Raw genomic sequence first — 20,767 nt, 5'->3', positions numbered from 1 at the left:
CTAAAAACACGACTATCGTGTTTTAGCGGTACCAGAAAGATGGCGCAATGAGCGTGCGTCGCCACATCGTCACTACAAAGCGGCGTTCGATCTCATCTCCCACGCGTAGTTTGCCACTTGGAGAGGGGGCAGGGTGACTTCATACCGTGGTGAGGGCAATACCACGTCTTGGCTTGTCTTCTGTTTTTGCCGGAACAGTTCTGTTGTAGTTACCGGGGGCCAAAAGGTCACTACAAGTGTTGCACAATCTTCGTTTGCTAAAGGGGCGTGCTATTCAGACACAGTGAAGTAACAACAGGGACGCTTATTTGCGTTCATGCGTACTTTTGAGTACTTTTCGTGCGTCATTTGTGCGTGAAAAACTCGGGGCGCGTTTCTGCTTGCCGTTCTGCGCACAACCTTCCAATTCGCTTCTATCGCGTTCATTGCTTCACCTATGCGCAAAGCTGTGAGATTGTGTTGAAGCAACTGCATTTGCCACGCTAATAACAGTACTTACTTCACCGCCCACCTTACCAATTTCAAACCGTCCGCCCATACTGACTGCTGTCGATTGGTAGCAAATGCTAGCAGATATGGCATCGACGCTGTTATCGCCCCGTGGCAACGAGGACCGGGTCATGTCATCGCTTATGCCAGTCACGCCCTTTTTTGTTTCGGGGAATTTTTTCATCACTGAGTGTGAGTGCTTCGCACAAGTCTGGACACTCGGAAAATTTCTACCATACTTGTTTGGCCGCACTTTTTTGTAATTACAGATCACCATGCCCTTTGCTGGTTTTCGTTCTTTAAAGATACAACCTGGACTTAGACGTTGGGCCTTGAAAATTTGAGAATACAGCTTCGACATGACTTACGAAGCTGGCCGAATGCACCAGGATAATGCCTGTCTTTCTCGTCATTTCGTGGACCCACCCGACTTTTCAGCACAACATTTTGACCGTTGTGCCTTCGCCATTTTTGCTTTCATCCAGATACGCAACGAATAGCTCAACAATGTTCGCTTGTGGCGTATTATCCGCTAACTACCTTTGCCGCACCTAAAATCATCGCTACACTCGTTCGTTCCACATGATGGAATTCTCTACCGACGCAATACCAGTACCAAGGGCCCAGCGCTATTACTCACAGTTCCTGCGACACTTCGTTCCGCTGTTCTTGAACAGCTTCACGACGCCCCAACCGCTATACACTCGGGGCCACGCGCACGCACGATCACGTGCGGCGTCAATTTTTCTGGCCGGGCTTTTACCGTTCTAGGTGACGATACGTTACTGCTTGTCGGTCCTGCCAGCGCTCCAAACATTCTAATTCTACGTCAGCTGGTCAACTCTAACGAATATACATTCCTATCGTCCCGTTCTGCCGCGTCGGTATCGATCGCATTGGACCATTTCCTGTGTCTCTGACTGAAAACAAGTAGATTGCAGTAGCCACTGACTACGCAACATGACACGTTATTAGGCGAGCGCTACTAATAAGCCGTGCCATTGACGTCGCAGACTTCCTCCTTAATGACGTCATTCTTTCCAATAGCGCTCATCGACAGCTTATGATCGATTGTGCTCACTCATTTATTTTATAATTCGTAAGTTAAATTCTTCGCTCGTGTTAGACGCGTCAGAAGCTCACTACGGCCTACCAACCACAAACAAATGGTCTTACGGAGTGCCTCAATTGAACCTTGACAACAAATCTCTATGTACATTTCCAAAGATCAGCTTGATTAGGACAGTAATTTACCTTATGTGACGTTCACATACACTTCGTGATGCCACGACACCGCTGGCTTTTTCCCTTCTATTTATTGTTTGGTCGACATCCAGTGTTATCCTTCGAGGCAACTCTTCTATCAACTATATTCAAACGGTTACAGAGTACTACCGGTATGCCACTGCTCGGGCTCAAAAGGCACTCCAAATCGCACGGGAACGTCTTTTTGACTCGCACCTGTCGCAAAAAGCCCACTACGATTGGCATCACAGAGCAGTTTTCTACTTTACAAGCTCATTGGTCCTCCTCCGAACACCATGCTGCCACGTTGGCCTGCCTTCGAAGCTTTTTTCTCGCTACTCCGGGCCTTGCAAGGCTTCACACCCACTTATTGAGGTCACATGTGGGAACACTTCATTGAGTGTCATTAGTCGTTTTCCTCACCCGCCACTGATGTAGTCTACGTATCCTATCTCAAACAGTACATTTGCGCATATAATCCTACTCCCTTGCAGGCGCTGGGACAGCGCTACCAGCGGCGGGAGGTTATATGATACACGACATCGGGAATGAGTGAGCATCAGGAAGACGATGAAGATGATGAATGTCATCGCACTCGTAATGTTGTTGTTGTTCCGCCGTCTTGGCTGCAGCTGCCTCGGACTCTCCATGTATAATTTGTGAATATGCTTATTTCATTCATACTCTCACCTCTTTACCGATATGAAACTGTCGGCGCAGGACACTCTCAGCAGAAGTTTGCCGTCGCTGTCATGTCAGAGAAAATTATATGTATGTATACATATAAAGAAGGCATAAAGGGAAAGAAATCAGAAGAAAGTATTTCTGAAGCGCCAAACGATTTTAAGCAAGGTGTCACTGAATTTGAACACCTCGATGCGCAGCACTCGGCATTAGGCAGCTCAACCAAGCGTCACGACTTTTTCGGTGTAATAACGGCGAGCTGTTGCCTCTGTAAAAACAGATTTCACTCTGGTGTTATACAGATTCTTACATGAAGGGATCAGCCACTATTCTTTTCCTTTCACATTACGATTGTGTGCAGAAGAGCCAGTGTTTCGTCCACGTCTCACGAGCAATTATCACATTAAAAGAAAATGTAAGAACAATGCGTGACATAAAACTCACACACTGGTTTGTTTGAGATCTGCTTACTGCCAGCGGTAAGTGAAATATTTATACAGGGGGAGGTTGTTTCAAGAAATCTCTCCAATATTCTGAAAATTCAGAAAAAGGCGTCATTTGGTCGCTGTCTCACTTTTGCTTTTTTTTTGTAGTGGCTGGCATCTTAGGAAGGTTGAAGACATCAGTTGGAACAATACTGGGGAAAAGGTAAGTCAATTAACTTTTTAATTAGAGGAGTTAGGCAAAGAGATGAAGTGGGATGATTTATGAATTCTCCTAAACTATCTGAAAGCACCTTTTTCTTAGTTTTCTTCATTATTGAACATATTTTTTGACATTATATATATATATATATATATATATATATATATATATATATATATATATATATATATATATATATATATATATATATATATATATATATGTATGTAGTGTGCCCTAGCTGTTATCATCCAGAGCTCCAAATATGACGACCCAGGCGATGACGACGCAACCAAATGTACACTGCAGACTGTTGCCTGAAATGAATGAGACTATTTTTTTCTGTTCTGAACAATTGTCTTTAAGTCACTTCAAAAACTAACTTTTGTAACTACAAAAATGGTCCAGACATTCTCTGAGCAGTTTGTTCATCAGTTTACAATGCATCCCATTAGACAGTTTTGAGTTTTATATCTGTAAATTTTAAATTTTCGTGTTTTCCTAGTACCTGCAAATGCACGCCAAACGCAATATATATCACGTGACAAGCCCGCTCGCGCGACAGTGCGCACGATGATTGTAGTGCTCCTTAACACTCCGGGTATGAATGGCCATAGTATTTGCCCGATTGTGCTGTCTCGATTCTTGACAGAACTGCAGCGATAGTAGTGGCTGTGTGACTAACATATTTCTCTATCGGCCACAAAAGCGATAGCCACTGCGACTGCTTACCGCTGTCATAAACGGGTGTGAAAGAAGAGTATCGCTCATACGCGGAACGTCAGGAAGCACCAGAATCATGGCGCGCGTAGGCGCGCCAGTGGGTTTGTCGCGTAGTATTTTTTTTTTGGCTTTTGTGGGAGCGTGTCGTTTGCGAAAAACACTACTAATCAACAGATGTAAAGTTTGAAACTGTCTAATGTTCAGCCAGCAGTCGTGTTTCCGAAAACAAATCGAATACTGTAGCATTGCTGATCTTGAAGCCCGCGTTCACTCTTTGCTTTTAAAGAGGCCCTGAAACACTTTTTTCAAGTAACAAGGGAATGAATTCACTAGAAGAGCCTATTGCCTCAAGAACTCAACACTGCAAAAGTTTTCAAAACCCGTCCAGTGCAACTGGAGTTAGAAATATTTCTTGCATGCTGCAGTTGCATTCTCTAGTCTCTCGTCCAGACGAAAGTGCTGGAAGCTAAGCAGGGAGGGATGGCAGGGCCAAAAAAAAAAAACGTCACCTGCGCCTCGAGACTGAGCATTTGTTTTCTTTTTTTTTCTCCTCGAAATGCACGGCTTCTTCAGGGTGATCGCGCGCTCATGCGGAGACGGGACGCGGCCTCTCGCGGCGATCTCTCTAACGAGCGAGTGCGCCATTTTCACATCAGCCAATGGCTGATAGATGGGTTTTCTAGGAGTGAATTTTAAACGTCTTCCGTCATTTGTCGAGAAAATAGAAAGCAATTTTCAGCTGACTTTTATAATGTATAGTGAATTCCATGCCACGTGTTGTGCTAAAATATTTGTTACGCGTGATGTCCCGAGCCTTTAGTACCGATTGCCGGCGTTTTCTGACCACGCTCGAAAAGTGTTGAAGGACCCCTTTAAAGCCTAAACAGCCACCGCAAGTAATATGGAGCTCTTTTTCTGCGTTTCTTAGGCCCGTGTGCTCAGATTTGGGCGCACGTTAAAGAACCCCAGGTGGTCGAAATTTTCGGAGCCCTCCACTACGGCGTCTCTCATAATCATATGGTGGTTTTGGGACGTTAAACCCCACATATCAATCAATCATTTTTCTGCGTTTCTATGCTTTTTTGTGGTTGTGTTTCATGTTAGTTCTATGTGGAAACCATATCATTTTTTTTTTCACACAGTTTGAGTGTCAAGACGTGGTGCGTTAACGCTTTTGTAATACAGTTAGTTTTAGTGACTCCATTACGTACCCTGGGATGATGTCCTCGTCCGAGTTTGCACTCTTATTAGAATGAAAGTAAGTAATTGATGAGTGCTCAACGACAATTATCAAGTATTTTACACATACAATGGTGTATTTTTAAATGCAGAGCATTTTATAAAGCCACCTTGCGAATCCGGCGTCGGCAATGTCGTCGATGCCCCACTGCGCATTCTCGCGTCTCGTGCTGCATGCTCGCATCTCCTGCTGGCTGTCAACTCCCTCCCCCTGTCTCTCATCTCATAAGGCCGCCGCAGGCACTGTCTGCTGGTAAAAAATCGGCCGATTCCACGTAATAAGGGAATTGAGGATTTGCGAAGCCCGAATTATCAAGCTTGATATATCACTTTAATACAAGCATAACGTTACCAGGGGGACGTAAATTATGCCGTACATGACTTTCATGCCACGATTATCATGTTTGAATGTGTCATTTACCTTGGTCATCTGTTCACATCACATATTACCTAATTTCGTGCATGTGGAAATGGCGAAACGGCCGCGAGTGCGCTATGAACGTAGCTTGTCGTCAGGTTTTGCGTAAAGTGCATATCATGATTATCATGTTTCAACGTGCTATTTACCTTCGTTGTCTATTCACGTCACCTGATAGAAAATTTGGTATATGTGGAGCTAGCGAAACAGCCAAGTGCACGCTATGAGCGTAGCGTGTATTCATGTTTCACATGACAGGCACATCAAGATTACCATGTTTGGGCGTGTCATTTACCTTCGTCGTCCACTCACGTCACCTGATACCAAATTTGGTATACGTGGAACTAGTGAAAGAGCCACAAGCCCATCATGAGCGTGGCATGTAGTCATGTTTTTACATAACACTGATGTTATGATTATCATGTTTGTACAAGTCATATAGCTTCGCCATTCATTGACGTCCCGTAATGCCGAATTTGGCATATGTGATGCTAGCAAAACGACCATGAGCGCACCATGAGCATGGCGTTTAGTTTGACTAGTCATAACATGAATATCATGACATGCATGTCGTAATTTCCCTGTTAGGGTCTGTGACCTATGTTCGCTTTGCAGTGATGTCATAGCATACCATTTTTGCAAAAAGTTTTGTGAACAAAGCTACCGCAACATCAGCAAGACCAGCAAGAATTTCTGGACATCACTTATCGGATTGAGAATGTCAGGTAACGTCGATTACCTTGAAGTCCTAAAGTGCCAGTCAACAGGCTCCGAAGCACGCAAGATAACCTCGCGTACTTTTCCTGCGCCTGACCAACCTCTTTGAACGCGCAGTGACGTCAACTCGGCAATCGGTGAAGTGACGTATCACACAGCTTGTCGATTGGTCTAAACCAGGTATCAATACAGAGTAACTTAGTCAACGTTGCCGATCGCCGAGTTGACGTTACTGCGTGTGGAAGAATGTTGGTCAGGCGTACGACAGATGCGCGAGCTTTTCCTGCGCGTTCCGAAGTCTGTTGACTGGCTCTTTAAGCTTTCATTTTCTAAACTAATAACGTCGATGACACATAGCTAAGTGTTTCGACATAATTAATCGACGTAGCGCGTTTAGAATCATAGGACATATACTCTTTATATACTCTAGTCAAGTGTTTCAAGGAAATCTTGAAGATCAACCGTTTGCTAAGCAGTTGCTTGCAAAAGGAAACAATTACACCATCGCCCAATAAAGAGAACTATGAGAAGCACGTGAAGCGGCGCATGGGTCGACTTCAATTTCCATTCATCTCGGGTACCTTGCCCGATGGTAATGCATCCTTGCTAGTGGAGCACACCCCCAATTCACTGTAGTTTCTGTTTCTGTTACTCGTACCAAACTCTCACTATACTCGGCGACAACTTCTTTTGGCACTGAATTGAAAGCTGCGGAGGTGGGTCTGCACATGTAAAACTAGGCGAAGTAGTCCGTTTTGGCGCGCATCTCGTAACGCTATGGAAAGTGACAGGGGTGCACCATCAGCGTTTCATGTACACGCTTAGCGTTTGAGGTGCACCTAAACAGGCGGGACTTTCTCGCGCATTGAAAAACGCTGTCACAACGAATAAATTGAAGTAAATACGACTATTTTATTGGTGGGAGCTGCATCATGTTACAAATAGCTCCACGTAGAAAGTATAGGGGGAATTTTATAGTTCGTGGTGAAAATACGGGCGCTATTGCGGAACTACATTCACTGGCGATAGAATGCCCGTAATTTGGCTACGTAGCTTTCGCTCCGATGCCAACAAAAGTTGTCGCCGAGTATAGAGCATGCCACGCCAGTTGGTCGCCACGCGATGCGGGAGCACATGACTTCATCGCACGTCAGGAGAATTTCGTTTCCCTGTTTAATCACGTAATTGTTGAGAGTATGTAAGAGGAAGAGGCAACAGCCTCTTACACCGCCATTTACGCAGGCTGCAAGACGCTAGCAGGTTAGCACGTTCTAGCAATGTTTGGGCGAGCTGTTGCGCATGCAACATAGAGCTTCACCATAAGTTGCTTCGCATCTAAAGAACTCAACATTACTCTCCAAAAGCATGAATGAGTTTGTGCATCAACTCTAGTTTACCTTTTGTTGCAGCGTTCTCATGTGTTCTCTTTCTAGACATATATCACCTGTGCTTTACATATCGCCTGACACAAAAAGCGAAGACTGTCATGTGCTGGGTACCCTATGCACCAAACCCCTCCCAGTAGAAGAAGCTCCAGCCCCATACCGGTGGTTACGCCTGTTCACCGTGCTAGCCGAAGGGTCCGTGGACTGGACCCTGAGTTCGGACTTCTCCCAGAGAGGATGACGACCCCAACTATCCCAGGCAGCGCCGTCCCAAGCGGCTCCAATCCAGCAGGTATGGAAGGCGCAAGGCCTATGCACAATACGCTGTTGAAATCACGAACGCCGAATCCCTTTCATGGTGTTGTCTATGAAGATGTTGAGGATTGGCTAGTCCACTATGACTTCGTTGCCGCTCATAAAATGTGGGATGACATAGACAAGCTCCGGCATGTCTACTTCAGTTTGAATGACGGGGCGCGTGTTTGGTACGAAAACCGGGAGGTGTGTTCACGTCATGGGTGGACTTCAAACGCCGGCTTCTCGAAACGTATGTAAGTACCGATCGACGAGAGCGAGCTGAGCGTGAACTCCAGTGCCATATGCAAATGCCAAACGAAGGCATCGCAATGTATGTTGAGGAAATGAAGCATTTTTTTCGACAAACTGACCCTTACATGCCGGAAGAGAAGAAGGTTTGATACCTGATGCGTGGAGTGAAGGATCAGTTGTTCGGTGGTCTTGTACGCAGCCCACCCATAACTACGTCAGAGTTTTTTGCTGAAGCCGTCCTAATTGAAAGCACGCTTTCGCAACGGACCCAGACGTACGAGCGACAAGTGAACTTTGCCTCTGTTACGGACTACATGGGCAATCTTGGGGGCCACGTCGACTTCTTCCGAGAGCTCATACGCTCTGTAATCTGCGAAGAACTGCAGAAGTTATCGGTACCTTCGGCGCCCACTGTCAGTTCTTTGTCCAGCATCGTCCGGGATGAAGTTCAGCAGGCACTACGAGAACCGTCCTGTCAGACAGAGCCACGGCCCCTAAATGACTTGCCTCGCATGTCGTATGCGCAAACTCTGCTCTACTCAGCACCTCCACCAGTTTTCACGCGATAGGAGCACGAAGAAACGTACAAACATGAAGAAGGACGTCTACACTGGCACTGGTTGTTCGTCTTTGTCTTCTTCTTTTTCCTAGCACAAAACTGGTTCACTGTTCACTGGCACAGAACACCAGGTGGCAATATGAAGGCCACGGGCCACTAGCAAGTATTCTTAGGACAGAGTGCGGCCTGCGTGTTTGAGACTCCTAATATATGATATGGTTTTTGTAGTACATATGATGTACACGTGAAGAAAGTAAAGCAGAGAAAAGACAACTTGCTGCTGGCTGTGACCAAAACTGGAACCTATAGCATACGTGACTGGTGCTCTTAGCAGTCGAGCTACGGCGGCAGTCACCCTACTATCCACATTATGGGGCATATACGTCAATGTTAAACCTCGGAATGTTCGCGAGCGCCGTTAGCAGCACTGACGTCGAGTGCAGATCACTCTTTTAACATGAAAGTGTTTTATGAGGGGTCCACCAAAAATTCCGTGACGTCTTTCCATCACAATAGTCACGTCAAAAAATACGCATGATGAAAAAGAAAGCACCATCAACGGGAATCAACCCCATGACGTCTGGGTCAGCTATACAACAAATTCCGGGCACACCATCCTCTGCGCCACCGTCACATAATTCGTAAGTTTTGAAAATACGCCTTTTGAGTATAACACTACCCTCTCACGGCGTTCTTGGTAAAGTGCATTTAGTTCAATTAACGCATCGTTTCTAAGCGACCGTCTGGTTCAGCACGATCAATGGGAGAAGTGCAATTTTGTCAACACCTTATCACCCCAAGTCAAGATATTACCCCAAGCGTCGGCGTTGCTCATATTGCCCCGCCACGGTGGTCTACTGGCCAAAGTACTTGGCTGGTGACCTGCAGGTAGCGGGATCGAATCCCGGCTGTGGCGGCTGCAATTTCCATGCAAGCGAAAATTTTGTATGCCCGTGTACTCCAATTTGGGCGCGTGTTAAACAACCCCAGGTGGTCGAAATTTCCGGAGTCCTCCTACACGGTGTATCTCATAGTCATATATCGGTTCTCGGACGTTAAACCCAACATATTATCACCGGCGTTGCTCATAGCATTCATAAGAAAAAATCACAGCAATTCTACGGAGTGAATGATGATGAGTGGGGCGAAGCGTCCGTTGGTCCGTCCATGTGTCCATCCATCCACGCTTCTGCTTGTCCATCAGTCCGTCCGTCTGTGCGTTCGTTCGTGCTTCTCTCCATTCGCCCGAACATCCGTCTTTCTGTCTATCGGTCTGTCTATCCATCCGTCCGCCTGTTTGTCTGTGTGTCTGCCATCCGTCTCTTTGTCTATACGTCCATTCGTCTGTCTGTCTGTCTGTCTGTCTGTCTGTCTCTCTGTCTGTCTGTCTGTCTGTCTGTCTGTCTGTCTGTCTGTCTGTCTGTCTGTCTGTCGATCCGTCTGTACATTCTTGAATCTGTCGGTCTGTCCGTGCGTTCATCCTCCCATCTGCCCGTTCTTCTCGTGAGCACTACATGTACCACCTTCTCGCATCTTTTCATCTTATACTCATCATGTACAAGTACCGCCATGCAGCGGACATTCCAAGGACTGAAAAAGAGTTGGCTACCTGCCACTGCTAATACTATGTACATCCGAGACGCATGATCCAGGCCTTATGGAGTTTCGCCCCTAAAATAGCTATTCAAAGCCATGTGACACTCGCCAGCTTCGCTTGTTTTAACTCCGCGTTTCCCACTTAAACTTGTTTCGCGAATAATGGCAGCCGGCCAACAGACAAGGCATGGCACGCCCTGAGTTTCCCTCTGGTCAAGGAGTGGTGTTTAATAGACAATTTTGTGCCATATAATTTCCTGAATATACACTCGAAGAAACTCAGGTGCTAGTGTTTGGGGAAGCTTCAACGCATGGTACTTCGACGAGCAGAAGCCTTTTGGGTATTATAGAGTGTCACAGAACGAGCGCTAAAAAAAGAGCGCGCCGCCAAATTCTTGCGACAACGGGCGGGAGAAACGCCGCGAGGTTAAAAAAAGAAAAAAAAAGAAAACAAACATCCAAGGCTCCCCGGGCGCGCGCTCTCCCCGCGGAAGCGTGGCGTCGCAGACGAACCTCCTCACCCCGCATCGGCGGCCCAGCAAGCCCGCGATTTTTGTAGAACGAACGGGGCGTGGTCAAACCGAGTTGAATCATCCTCCGGGGAGGGCAGTCGAACCGTCTTTCACCTCTCCCCAGCCTTCGTTGCGTATCGCGCCGACGAAATGACGAGAAATTTCTGGAAGGTGGCGCGGAAGGTATTTAATCGAGCGGCCGAGACGAGAAGGCAGGAGGAGACGGAAGTGAGCGCCAGAGCGCGTAGGGATTCCGCCGTGTAGTCGGCGAAGGTTTTGGTCCGTAGGGACGAAGCCGGAGATGAAGAGGATTTCCACCTGAGGGGTGAAGGCTCGGGCTACAGGCAAGAGCGTGTGTTTACCGCTATCGAGCGAAGACCTGTGGCAACAGCTGCGGGTGTGAAGCCGACGTGTTCCGGCGAAGAAGTTGAAGTGTAAGGAGTGGCCAATTGAAGACGGGAGGTTTCCTGGAAGAGAACCTTCAGGGGGCAGCGGAACGACAACAACGCTGGACTTTGAGTGAGTGATTCTCGGAAGAGTATCATTCAGACTTTTGTTCCAAGGACTTAGGACTGAATAGGTTTTCTATCTCTTTAGTCTTAAGTGTCTTGGTTGTTCAATGCATGCGACTGCATTGTAGTGCGTATTGTTGTCTGTGTCCGTTGTTTTGAGTGGGGCTGATTGTATTGTGTAATACGTTGATTGATTGGTTTGATTGGTGACATATTGTATGCAACTATTGTGGAGTGTGCATTTTTGTGTATTGTGTTTCGATCTGCCATTATTGAGAATATAATTTGTTTGTTTATCAACTCTCGGCTCTGACTTGTTCTTTGGGCCACAGCCGGCGTCCGCTGGCGCGCCGAAAAGGACCACTTCTAAATTGTCCACGCTTTCGTGGTGCGGTTCGGGGGCCGATACTTCGGCTCTTGGAATTAGCCCGGCGATCGCCTCCCTAATAAACGGGACCGGTGTGACAATTAATCTGGCGTCCGCGACAGGACCTTTTGGTGCACAGTGTGTCCAAAGTAGTGAGAAAGAGCCTCGACTTGTTGATAGTGCTATCAGAACGATTTTGTGTGTTGTTGAGTATTCTCGTTAACGAGTGCAGGGGAGTGTTCCGATAGACTGATTTAGGCAGATACTTTTTGCACGCGGCAAGGTTTTAGTTGCGAGTTGCGAGACACAATGGATCTCGAAAAGTTAGTTGCTCTTGGTGAAAAGATGGGTCTTTCTGGCGCCGAACTACGGAAGTGGGTCACCCAGAAGGAAAAAGAAGAAAAAGAGAGAGCCAAAGAAGAAAAAGCAGCTGAGATGGAGAGAGAGAGGTTGGCAGCTGCGAGAGAGAAAGAAGAAAGAGAGGCAAAGGAGCGACAGCTGAAAGAAGAAAGAGAGCAACAATTGAAGTTAGAGCTGGAGAAAGAAAAGCTGGCCGCTGAGAGGGCGAGAGAAGAAAGAGAGGCAAAGGAGCGACAGCTGAAAGAAGAAAGAGAGCAGCAATTGAAGTTGGAGCTGGAGAGAGAGAAGTTGGCAGCCGAAAGGGCGAGAGAAGAAAGAGAAGCGAGGGAGCGCCAGCTGAAAGAAGAAAGAGAAGCGGAGATGGCTGAAAGGGAACGGCAGCGGCAGCACGAAATTGAACTCGAGCGGCTCCGTTTGCAACAGCGAAACGAAACTCCCGTCCAAGCTAGAGTTGAAAGCAGCGAACGGGAAGACCATGGCTTCCGCTTGAACCCAAGCAAGCTGCTCGTAGCGTTTGATGAAAGGAAGGACGACCTTGACGCGTACCTTCACCGATTTAAGACGATTGCGAAGAGCCAGAATTGGCCGGAACATCAATGGGCAACTGCTTTGAGTACTTGCTTGAGTGGTGAAGCGCTAAGTGTGTACGGTAGGCTGACGCCAACCGATGCAGCCAACTATGCAAAGGTGAAAGCTGCTTTGCTGAAGCGATTTAGATTTACCGTGGAAGGATTCCGGGACAGATTTAGGACAGGAAAGCCAGCTGATGGGGAGACGGCTACGCAGTATGCCGCCCGACTTTGCCATTATTTCGACAGATGGATTGAACTTTCAGGGACAGCGCAGGAGTACGATGAACTTAGAGAGCTCCTAATTAGAGAACAATTTCTTACTAGTTGCCACCCAAGCCTGTCGCTGTATTTGAAAGAGAGGAAGGCTGAGTCACTTGAAGGAATGCTTGAATTGGCTGATCAATTCTTGGAAGCGCAAGGTGGAACTAATTTGGCCAAGGTCAAGAAAGATTGTCCCGATGATTCGAAGAAATTGGCTCCCGAAGAAAAGAAGCGTGCACCAGAGAGCATTCCGCGATGTTTTCTGTGCAACCGAGTGGGTCATCGCGCGAAAAACTGTCGAACGATTTTTACGAGCCCTACGGCAGTAAAATGTTTCAAGTGTGGTCAGACTGGGCACAAAGCAGATGCATGTCGAAACGGAGCGAGTCAAACTCACCAGGTATCCTGTGTGCAAGCAGCACCGAAATCCGATAATAATGCCGTCACCGACGGATTCGTAGAATTGAAAAATGGGGAGAAAATTCCTTTTTTCCCCAATGTACACCAGAGCGAACTTTGGGGCTAGTGTCTATAAGAGCTGCAACACACGGCGCTTCAGAGAGCATGATAATGATGGGTAGTACACACACTTGTCTAATCTTCGTACTTCTGGCCTACTTTAAGCTCCATGTGTGTTCGTGTGGCTTGAAGCTGTTTTCTAACGAAACAAAATCAGAAAATGTTTAGCGGTTGCGCTTTGCCACCTCATTCTTTTCGACTTACCTTTCAAAATCAGGCCACGAAGTTCAAAAGGGTTGAATGTTTTTTTCAAAAGACAAGCGAAACTCAGCAATCAACAAATCCGCAAGTACGATTTGCCGCCCGCAAGTACGAAGACTAGGCAGATGCGTGTACTACCCATCATTCCCATGGTCGCTGAACAATCGCAACGACACAGTTCCCTCAAGTAGAGTGTACCTCTAGTGAATTTTAGGAAACTGTATGGTGGGTATCACATAGATTTACTTAGTCTTCGTACTTTACGTTCATTATGGCTTCTTGCGGCTTGAAGCTGCTTTGTCACGAAACAACAATCTGCAAATTTTTGGCAGTTACGCATCGCCACCTTCACTTTTTAGGCTTATTTCAAATTGAGTCACGAAGTTCTAAACAGATTGTCTTTTCCTTCAAAAGAAAAACAAAGCGCAGCAATAAACGAAGCTCAAGTGCGTTCGCTCCCCCCAAGCACGACGACTAGGCAAATTCATGCCATACCCAGAATTCCAATGGTCGCTGAACGATCGCAGCGTCAGAGTTCTTTCTAGATAATTTAGGAAACACTATGCTTTGCGCCACTGGTTTGTCCATTCAAAACTGGATGGCGCCACAGTGACATGGCCATCTTCCTACCATGGCTGTAATTCTGCCGTGGCCTTCTGCAGCACTGCTCCGACATTCACGTCGCATCTTCTGCTTGGTGTCCCCATAAGCACGCAGACGCTATATGTGCGCCGAGAGAAGCAGACGGACGGATCAGTAAGTAAAATCGAAGCAAACATACGCACTGGAAAGCTCAACATGGCGGCACTAATGCCTCCAGTTTCCTTACGCCTCGATTTTATCATGTCGCCGTCGTGTGTTCTGCGGCTTGTGAATTCACAATGCAAGCCTCTATTTTCTTTATATTCACGTCTGAGCTTCGAGAGCAATGCATTCATCGGTACTTTTTATTGTTTTCATGATTGATTATCAAATGATCAGTGACTAGGCTTAGGAAGCATGTCTAAACAAACACAGCTTATATCCTTTATAAAGACAACGTGCATGATGGTTTGTCCCCAGCGTGAAATGAAAGGAAGTGGCAGCAGACTTTACCATTTATTTAACGCTGTGATGAAAGTAGGCGAGTAGCAAGCGTGAATTTGGATCGAAGTGGGTGGTCGTGTCGGCATGGGTGCTGTCATGTTGCGTTCTAACCTAAGCTAGGACCACGGCCGCTTCGCTGGCCCAATCTGTTGGCTGAATTGAAGCTTAGGATGACTGGCTGAGACAAGGTCGGGGACGGTCATGTGATAAAAATAGTAGCAACCGTGCACTGCTGAGAAATTCATCCAACAAGTCATAAATAAGCGACGTTAGGCTAAGTTCGGCGTCCTCTTATTCACGTTCTGCTGGCCGTAACATCGCTTTTTATTGTTCCACTCTCATTGTTAACTACTACACCTACCAAAAGCTTCTATGACCACAAGGGTGTGTTATTTATTGATGATTGACGTTATAGTCGGGACGGAAATGTATGACTAAGCTTCAACGTGGATGCATTTATGGTGTAGCTGTCAAACACCGCTAAACACTACACAAGCTATGTTTTATGATTGTATAATAAACATAAAACTACTTTTGTAGAAAAACAAATCAGTTTGGCGTTTGACCAATTGCTATGATGAAGAAAACCATGTATTTTTTCTTTGTTCGACACTGTACTAATGTCAATTAGCAGACATGAAAGAAAAAGCAAGACAGTGCTAAATATCAGACCAATATTCAAGCAGTGTTGGTAATTCTATGTAAGGTAATGGAATACGCAATAATACTCTTTCTTTCCTATAAACATCGTATAATGGCTCAGCCAAGTCCAAGAATGTCTGTACCAGCTAAAATTGTAGAAAAAATTCCACTTTTCCTATAAGAAGGTATAGGTATTTGTGTGAGTCACAACTTACCTGTTCGAACACGTCTTCCATTTTCCAGGTATTTCACGTTAAATATAGCGCATTTCCCGTCACTGCTCTCATATGCTATTGCCTCTAGAGTATTCCAAGGTGGATGGATATTTTGACCTGTGTGCGATTCGCAAACAATGTTATTCATTCTTAACGCACTTAAAAATATTACTTCCCTTGTTTTATCGTTTAGAAATTGTATAATTCAGCTTCTTTGTTTTAAACTTTTTTTCACCAATACAATGTTAAAGCAATTATTGTTCTACGAGAAAAGATAGCTCTCTCCTGCTTTTCAGAATTAGAGAATGAATAAATATTATTAAAAGTTCCTTCTGGTGAGGCGGGAGAACAGGTGAGGAATCCGTGTCCCATTCCACCAACCGTCGTTTAAGAGATGAAAAAGGGGTTAAATTCCTAGTAACATTTCTAACCTTTATCTCATATACGTCATCATGGTGCAAGCAAAAGCACCTTCTTACTTCGCCTTTTAATTTCAGCTTCACTCATCTAGGTCATAATGAGGTTTGGTCACCGATGAAACATGCCTCATAATTACTGCGACGCTGTATTTTATAGTCAATATTGATGCTCTATGTAAAAGACTGCATTACTTGCAGCGCAATTAACATAAGAAGTTGCTTTATTCCCAGTGGTCTTGCGTTATGGGGAACAACGTAGTATAGCTGTTCGGCAGTGGATGCACCCTACCCAAGAAAGCGGTATCCAGTAACTCTTCCGCACTTGGCATTCGATCAATATGCAAGACACAGTGTTCCCAAGAACATCTCGCTATGCCACTTTTAAAGTACTCGTGCTGCTTCTCTACACGATACGTAGGCACACCACGTTTACATGATTGAATCACTGGATAGCGTCACAGATAATACTACAAAAGCTTGGGAGTACGCCTATTTTATGTATATTTGGTGGATCAACTTGACACAGCCTTTCTCAAATCTCATTTGAACTTTCTCTATTAGTATATAATAGTAAAGTGTGCTCATGAAGCCTAAGAAACCCTCTCTTATAGACACGAACATTAGGCGCGCAAAAAAAAAACGCGGCAAGTTCTTTCGCCCGAAATTTCCGTCGAGTATGCACCATCGCGCCAAATGTTTCACGTATATATATATATATATATATATATATATATATATATATATATATATATATATATATATATATATATATATATATATATATATATATATATATATATATCCGAGCACCTTGACACTATGCTGACATCATCTGTACTAACTCCACCTGTCTATTCAGGTTGCCATCTTTGTGCTGCACCACGCTGCATGGTGCGCGTACATATGATCACCTCTATTTCAGCCCAAAGATCGGTGCCTAATCTCAGAAATAAAATTAAAGGTGAATACGATTGCGATACAAGTAACTGTGTCTACCTACTTGAGTGCTCAGTCTGTAAGCTTCAGTACCTAGGCCAGACAGCGACACCATTCAGGCTGTGATAATTTAATAATCACAAGGCGCATGTCACAACTTTTCCTAACCTGCCCTTATCTAAGCACCTGAATGCGACAGAACATTCACTCGATGACCTAACAGCAACCATATTAAAATCTGGTTTTAAATGTCACCGCGAACTGGAAGCGCGCAGATCATTTTTCATCTACAAGTTCAAAGCATTTTCATTCGGCATTAACGAAAGCGCAGAAATGTTGACGTTCCTGGGCGCACGTTAAGCAACGGTATCACTATGTCGCGGACATGGCTAACTTCCATATCACATCTCTGCCGCTTTCATCAGTTTTCAGCCTGTTACCTACAATTATGTTATATTTCATTCTCATGAATGCCATATATTTCACTTTTACCTAAGGTTTTTTTTTCTTTTCAAATCACCATTGCCACATAATTCACCTATGTTTTCTTTATATTGCTGTTCTTGTTGCTTTACACCTGTTTTTTGTTAGTTCTTTTAGCGCATTGTTGCTGGTTGTTTACCTATGTTTCTTGTTAGTTCATCGAGTTGTTTTAAGGCAATGTTGTTAAATGCATTTGCTGTACATAATCACCCATGTTATCATGTTGATCCTTTCCGTGATTGTGAAAAACGCTCTTTTTTCCTGCGCAGACTTCACCATATATTATCATTTCATGATATAATCCTGTCATTATCACATCGTGCTGTTTCGCATGTTGATTTGTGTGCCACTGTCATATATGTGACATTAAATATTAAACAGACACGTGTTGGGGGCCCCCAATATATATATATATATATATATATATATATATATATATATATATATATATATATATATATATATATATATATATATATATATATATTCTAATGGTTCAGTTCTTGCTCACGGCAGATTATTTTGTACCCACTTTTTTTCCTTATATTTACATTACATTTGTTCTAATAACTTCCCCTATACATTCCTTGGCATCATTGTCTGTTAGATCTCATTGATATTGTGTCAAAACACGGAAAAACGAAGCCTTTAGCTATACACTTCTTTTCTATATATATATATATATATATTGTACCGAAGCATAGTGGCGCCAGCTTGTGCCAGCGTGAAAGAACACGTTGACGTCCGTGTGTGGCTCGTGCTTGCCGGGTTCCTGCCTGTACCAGCTTGTTGCGGCTAACGTTTCTGGAATAATAACCTGTGTTTTTACGCAACCTTGCTCGTTGCATTTGGTGGAAACGTGCTGGGTAACGTCCTGGAGCTCCGCAGCCGTAAGCTACCATCTCAGTCCACGATGACCGAGCGCGTCGATCCCCCACAAGGCTCTTCCACGCTGCCACCCGTCATGTGTTCTGGTGTACTTCGTCTGCGTGACCCACCAGTATACAACGGCACTGAAGATCAAGATGTCGAGGACTGGCTGGCAGAGTACGAGCATGCCAGCGCGATTAACAAGTGGGATGACCCTGCGAAGCTGATTCACGTCATCTTCTACTTGACGGATTTGGCCAACCTATGGTTCACCAACCACCAAGCCGACATTCCCACCTGGTCGGTTTTCAAAGAGGTCGTCACCTCGTTTTTCGGTCGTCCAGCCATGCGTAAGCTTCGCGCTGAACTGGGACTGCGGGGACGATTTCAGCGAAATGGTGAGAGCTTCACAAGCTACATTGAGGATGTGATCAGCCTCTGTAGGCGAGTTGATGCCAGGATGAAGGAGGCTGACAGAATAAAGAACATAATGAAAGGCATTGATGACGACGCTTTTCATATGCTTGTGGCCAAAGACCCACAGACCGTCACGGCCTTGATTCAGTTATGTCAAAGTTTCGATGAGCTGCGCAAGCAACGAGTTTCTACACGTCGCGCTAATACGCAGACAGCCGATATTTCGGCCTTGGAGTGCAAAAGCAGTGGCCCCGACTACAGCGTGTTAATGCCTCAAATTCAACAGTACATCCGGGAGGAAGTTGCTCGACAGCTCTCTCTTGTCGCCACCATCAACGAGACCCCCACAACACTGGACCACTCACTTCGCCGTGCTATTCAGACGCAAGTTGCCGAGGCTCTCCCTTCGCCCACATCCCCAATATCAGTGGCTGCACCGCTGACTTATGCAGAAGCCGTCCGCCGACCTTCTGCCCAACCGCCGCTCCCTTCATACAGTCCAGCCACCAACTACTACAGGTCACCAGTTTCAGTTTATCCGGTAAATCGGCCCATTCCACCACCTCGAGCACCTGTCAACTCTTGGCGTACTCCGGATAACCGGCCCATCTGCTACAACTGTGGTATTCCAGGACATGTCGCGCGCTACTGTCGTCGCCGTGGATTCTATTTTAATGATGTGCAGCATTCCGGCAACATACCTCGGCCATCAGAATCGCATGTGACACCTGATTCGCATGACCCCCGCTCACGTCGACCAGACTTCAGCCGACGTCGATCTCCTTCACCCCGTCTTCGGTCTCCTTCCCCCATGCTTCGCCGTTCCAACCACGCCCAGGAGGAAAACTAACAGTCGCAGTTCCTGAGGCAAGAGCTGCGCCACCGACGAAATTTCCAAGGCCTCATCTATCGCCCCCTAACGAGATTGCCGTGTTTGTGGACGGTTTCGCCACAACTGCTCTTGTCGACACAGGTGCCGCTATTTGTATAATCAGTGAAGTGTTATGCCGCAAACTGAACAAAGTGACGACTCCACTGGTTGAAATTTCTTTACGCACGGCGAGTTCGCAACACGTCCAACCTTCTGCCACATGCACTGCTCGTGTTGTGATTCAAGGAGTGCTTTACATCGTTGAATTTGTCGTCCTTCCGCATGCGTCTCATGAAATCATCCTGGGGTGGAACTTTCTTTCCGCTAATCATGCGGTTGTCGACTGCGCTCGTGCTCAACTCGTTTTGTTTCCATTCAGCACGACATTCATAGATCTCCCTCGCTCACCCAAAAAGGTGATCGTCGCCGCTGACGTCGTCATTTCTGCTTTTTCGGTCACCGCGGTATCTCTTTTGTGCAACTCCGTTTCCGATTCAACTGCCCTATTTATGCCGTCACAAGAATGCGCTCGTCGCCGGAACCTTGTCGTCCCGTTTGCCGTCATAACACTTGCCGATGGCTCCAGTGCCGTGTACGTGTGCAATCCGTTCCCTTGTCCCGCTACCTTATTGCATGGCGAATGCATTGGGAGTCTTGACACTTATGATGACATCTTTCCTTTCGATGCCCGTTCTGATACGACACCGATGTCCGTGGATGCTGTCACAGCTGGCACCACGCTCTCACTACCTCACGAAGACGTTCTGTTGCGCAGCGTAGACACCGGCCTTACGCAAGACCAGCGCAATCAGCTCATTCAACTACTTGACCGTTTCCGCGCCTCCTTCGACCACGGACAACCTCCCTTGGGACGCACGTCAGTTGTCGCTCACCATATCGACACCAGTCATCATACTCCACTTCGTCAGCGCCCCTACCGCGTCTTGCAGGCCGAGCGTGACGTCATCACTCAACACGTCGACGAGATGCTGCAACGTGGTGTTATTCAGCACTCACACAGTCCTTGGGCTTTGCCAGTGGTCCTCGTGCGAAAAAAGGATGGCTCCATGAGGTTTTGCGTGGATTATCGTCGACTAAACAACATCACACGCAAGGATGTTTATCCCCTGCCACGCATTGATGACGCCTTGGATTGCCTTCAAGGTGCGGAGTTTTTCTCTTCACTGGATCTGTGCTCTGGATATTGGCAAGTACCAATGGCTGAACCAGACCGTCCAAAAACGGCGTTTGTGACCCCTGACGGCTTATATGAAT

General features: G+C 46.0%; 1 protein-coding gene across 1 annotated transcript in view; it reads right to left on the bottom strand.

Annotated features, from left to right (window-relative positions):
- LOC142764839 (uncharacterized) overlaps nt 1–20,767 on the bottom strand; it is a 140,490-nt gene that overhangs the window by 43,848 nt on the left and 75,875 nt on the right. Inside the window, exons 4-5 of the mRNA XM_075865373.1 lie at nt 15,497–15,613; nt 4,998–5,030 (exon numbers count right to left, since the gene is read on the bottom strand). Coding sequence (XP_075721488.1) covers nt 4,998–5,030; nt 15,497–15,613 — 150 coding nt within the window. The remainder of the gene's footprint in view (nt 1–4,997; nt 5,031–15,496; nt 15,614–20,767) is intronic.

This window comes from Rhipicephalus microplus, chromosome 6 (assembly GCF_043290135.1).
Source record: "Rhipicephalus microplus isolate Deutch F79 chromosome 6, USDA_Rmic, whole genome shotgun sequence".
Taxonomy (NCBI): domain Eukaryota; kingdom Metazoa; phylum Arthropoda; class Arachnida; order Ixodida; family Ixodidae; genus Rhipicephalus; species Rhipicephalus microplus.
Note: the sequence above shows the minus strand (reverse complement) of the source record. Positions and strands in the feature narration are given on the sequence as shown.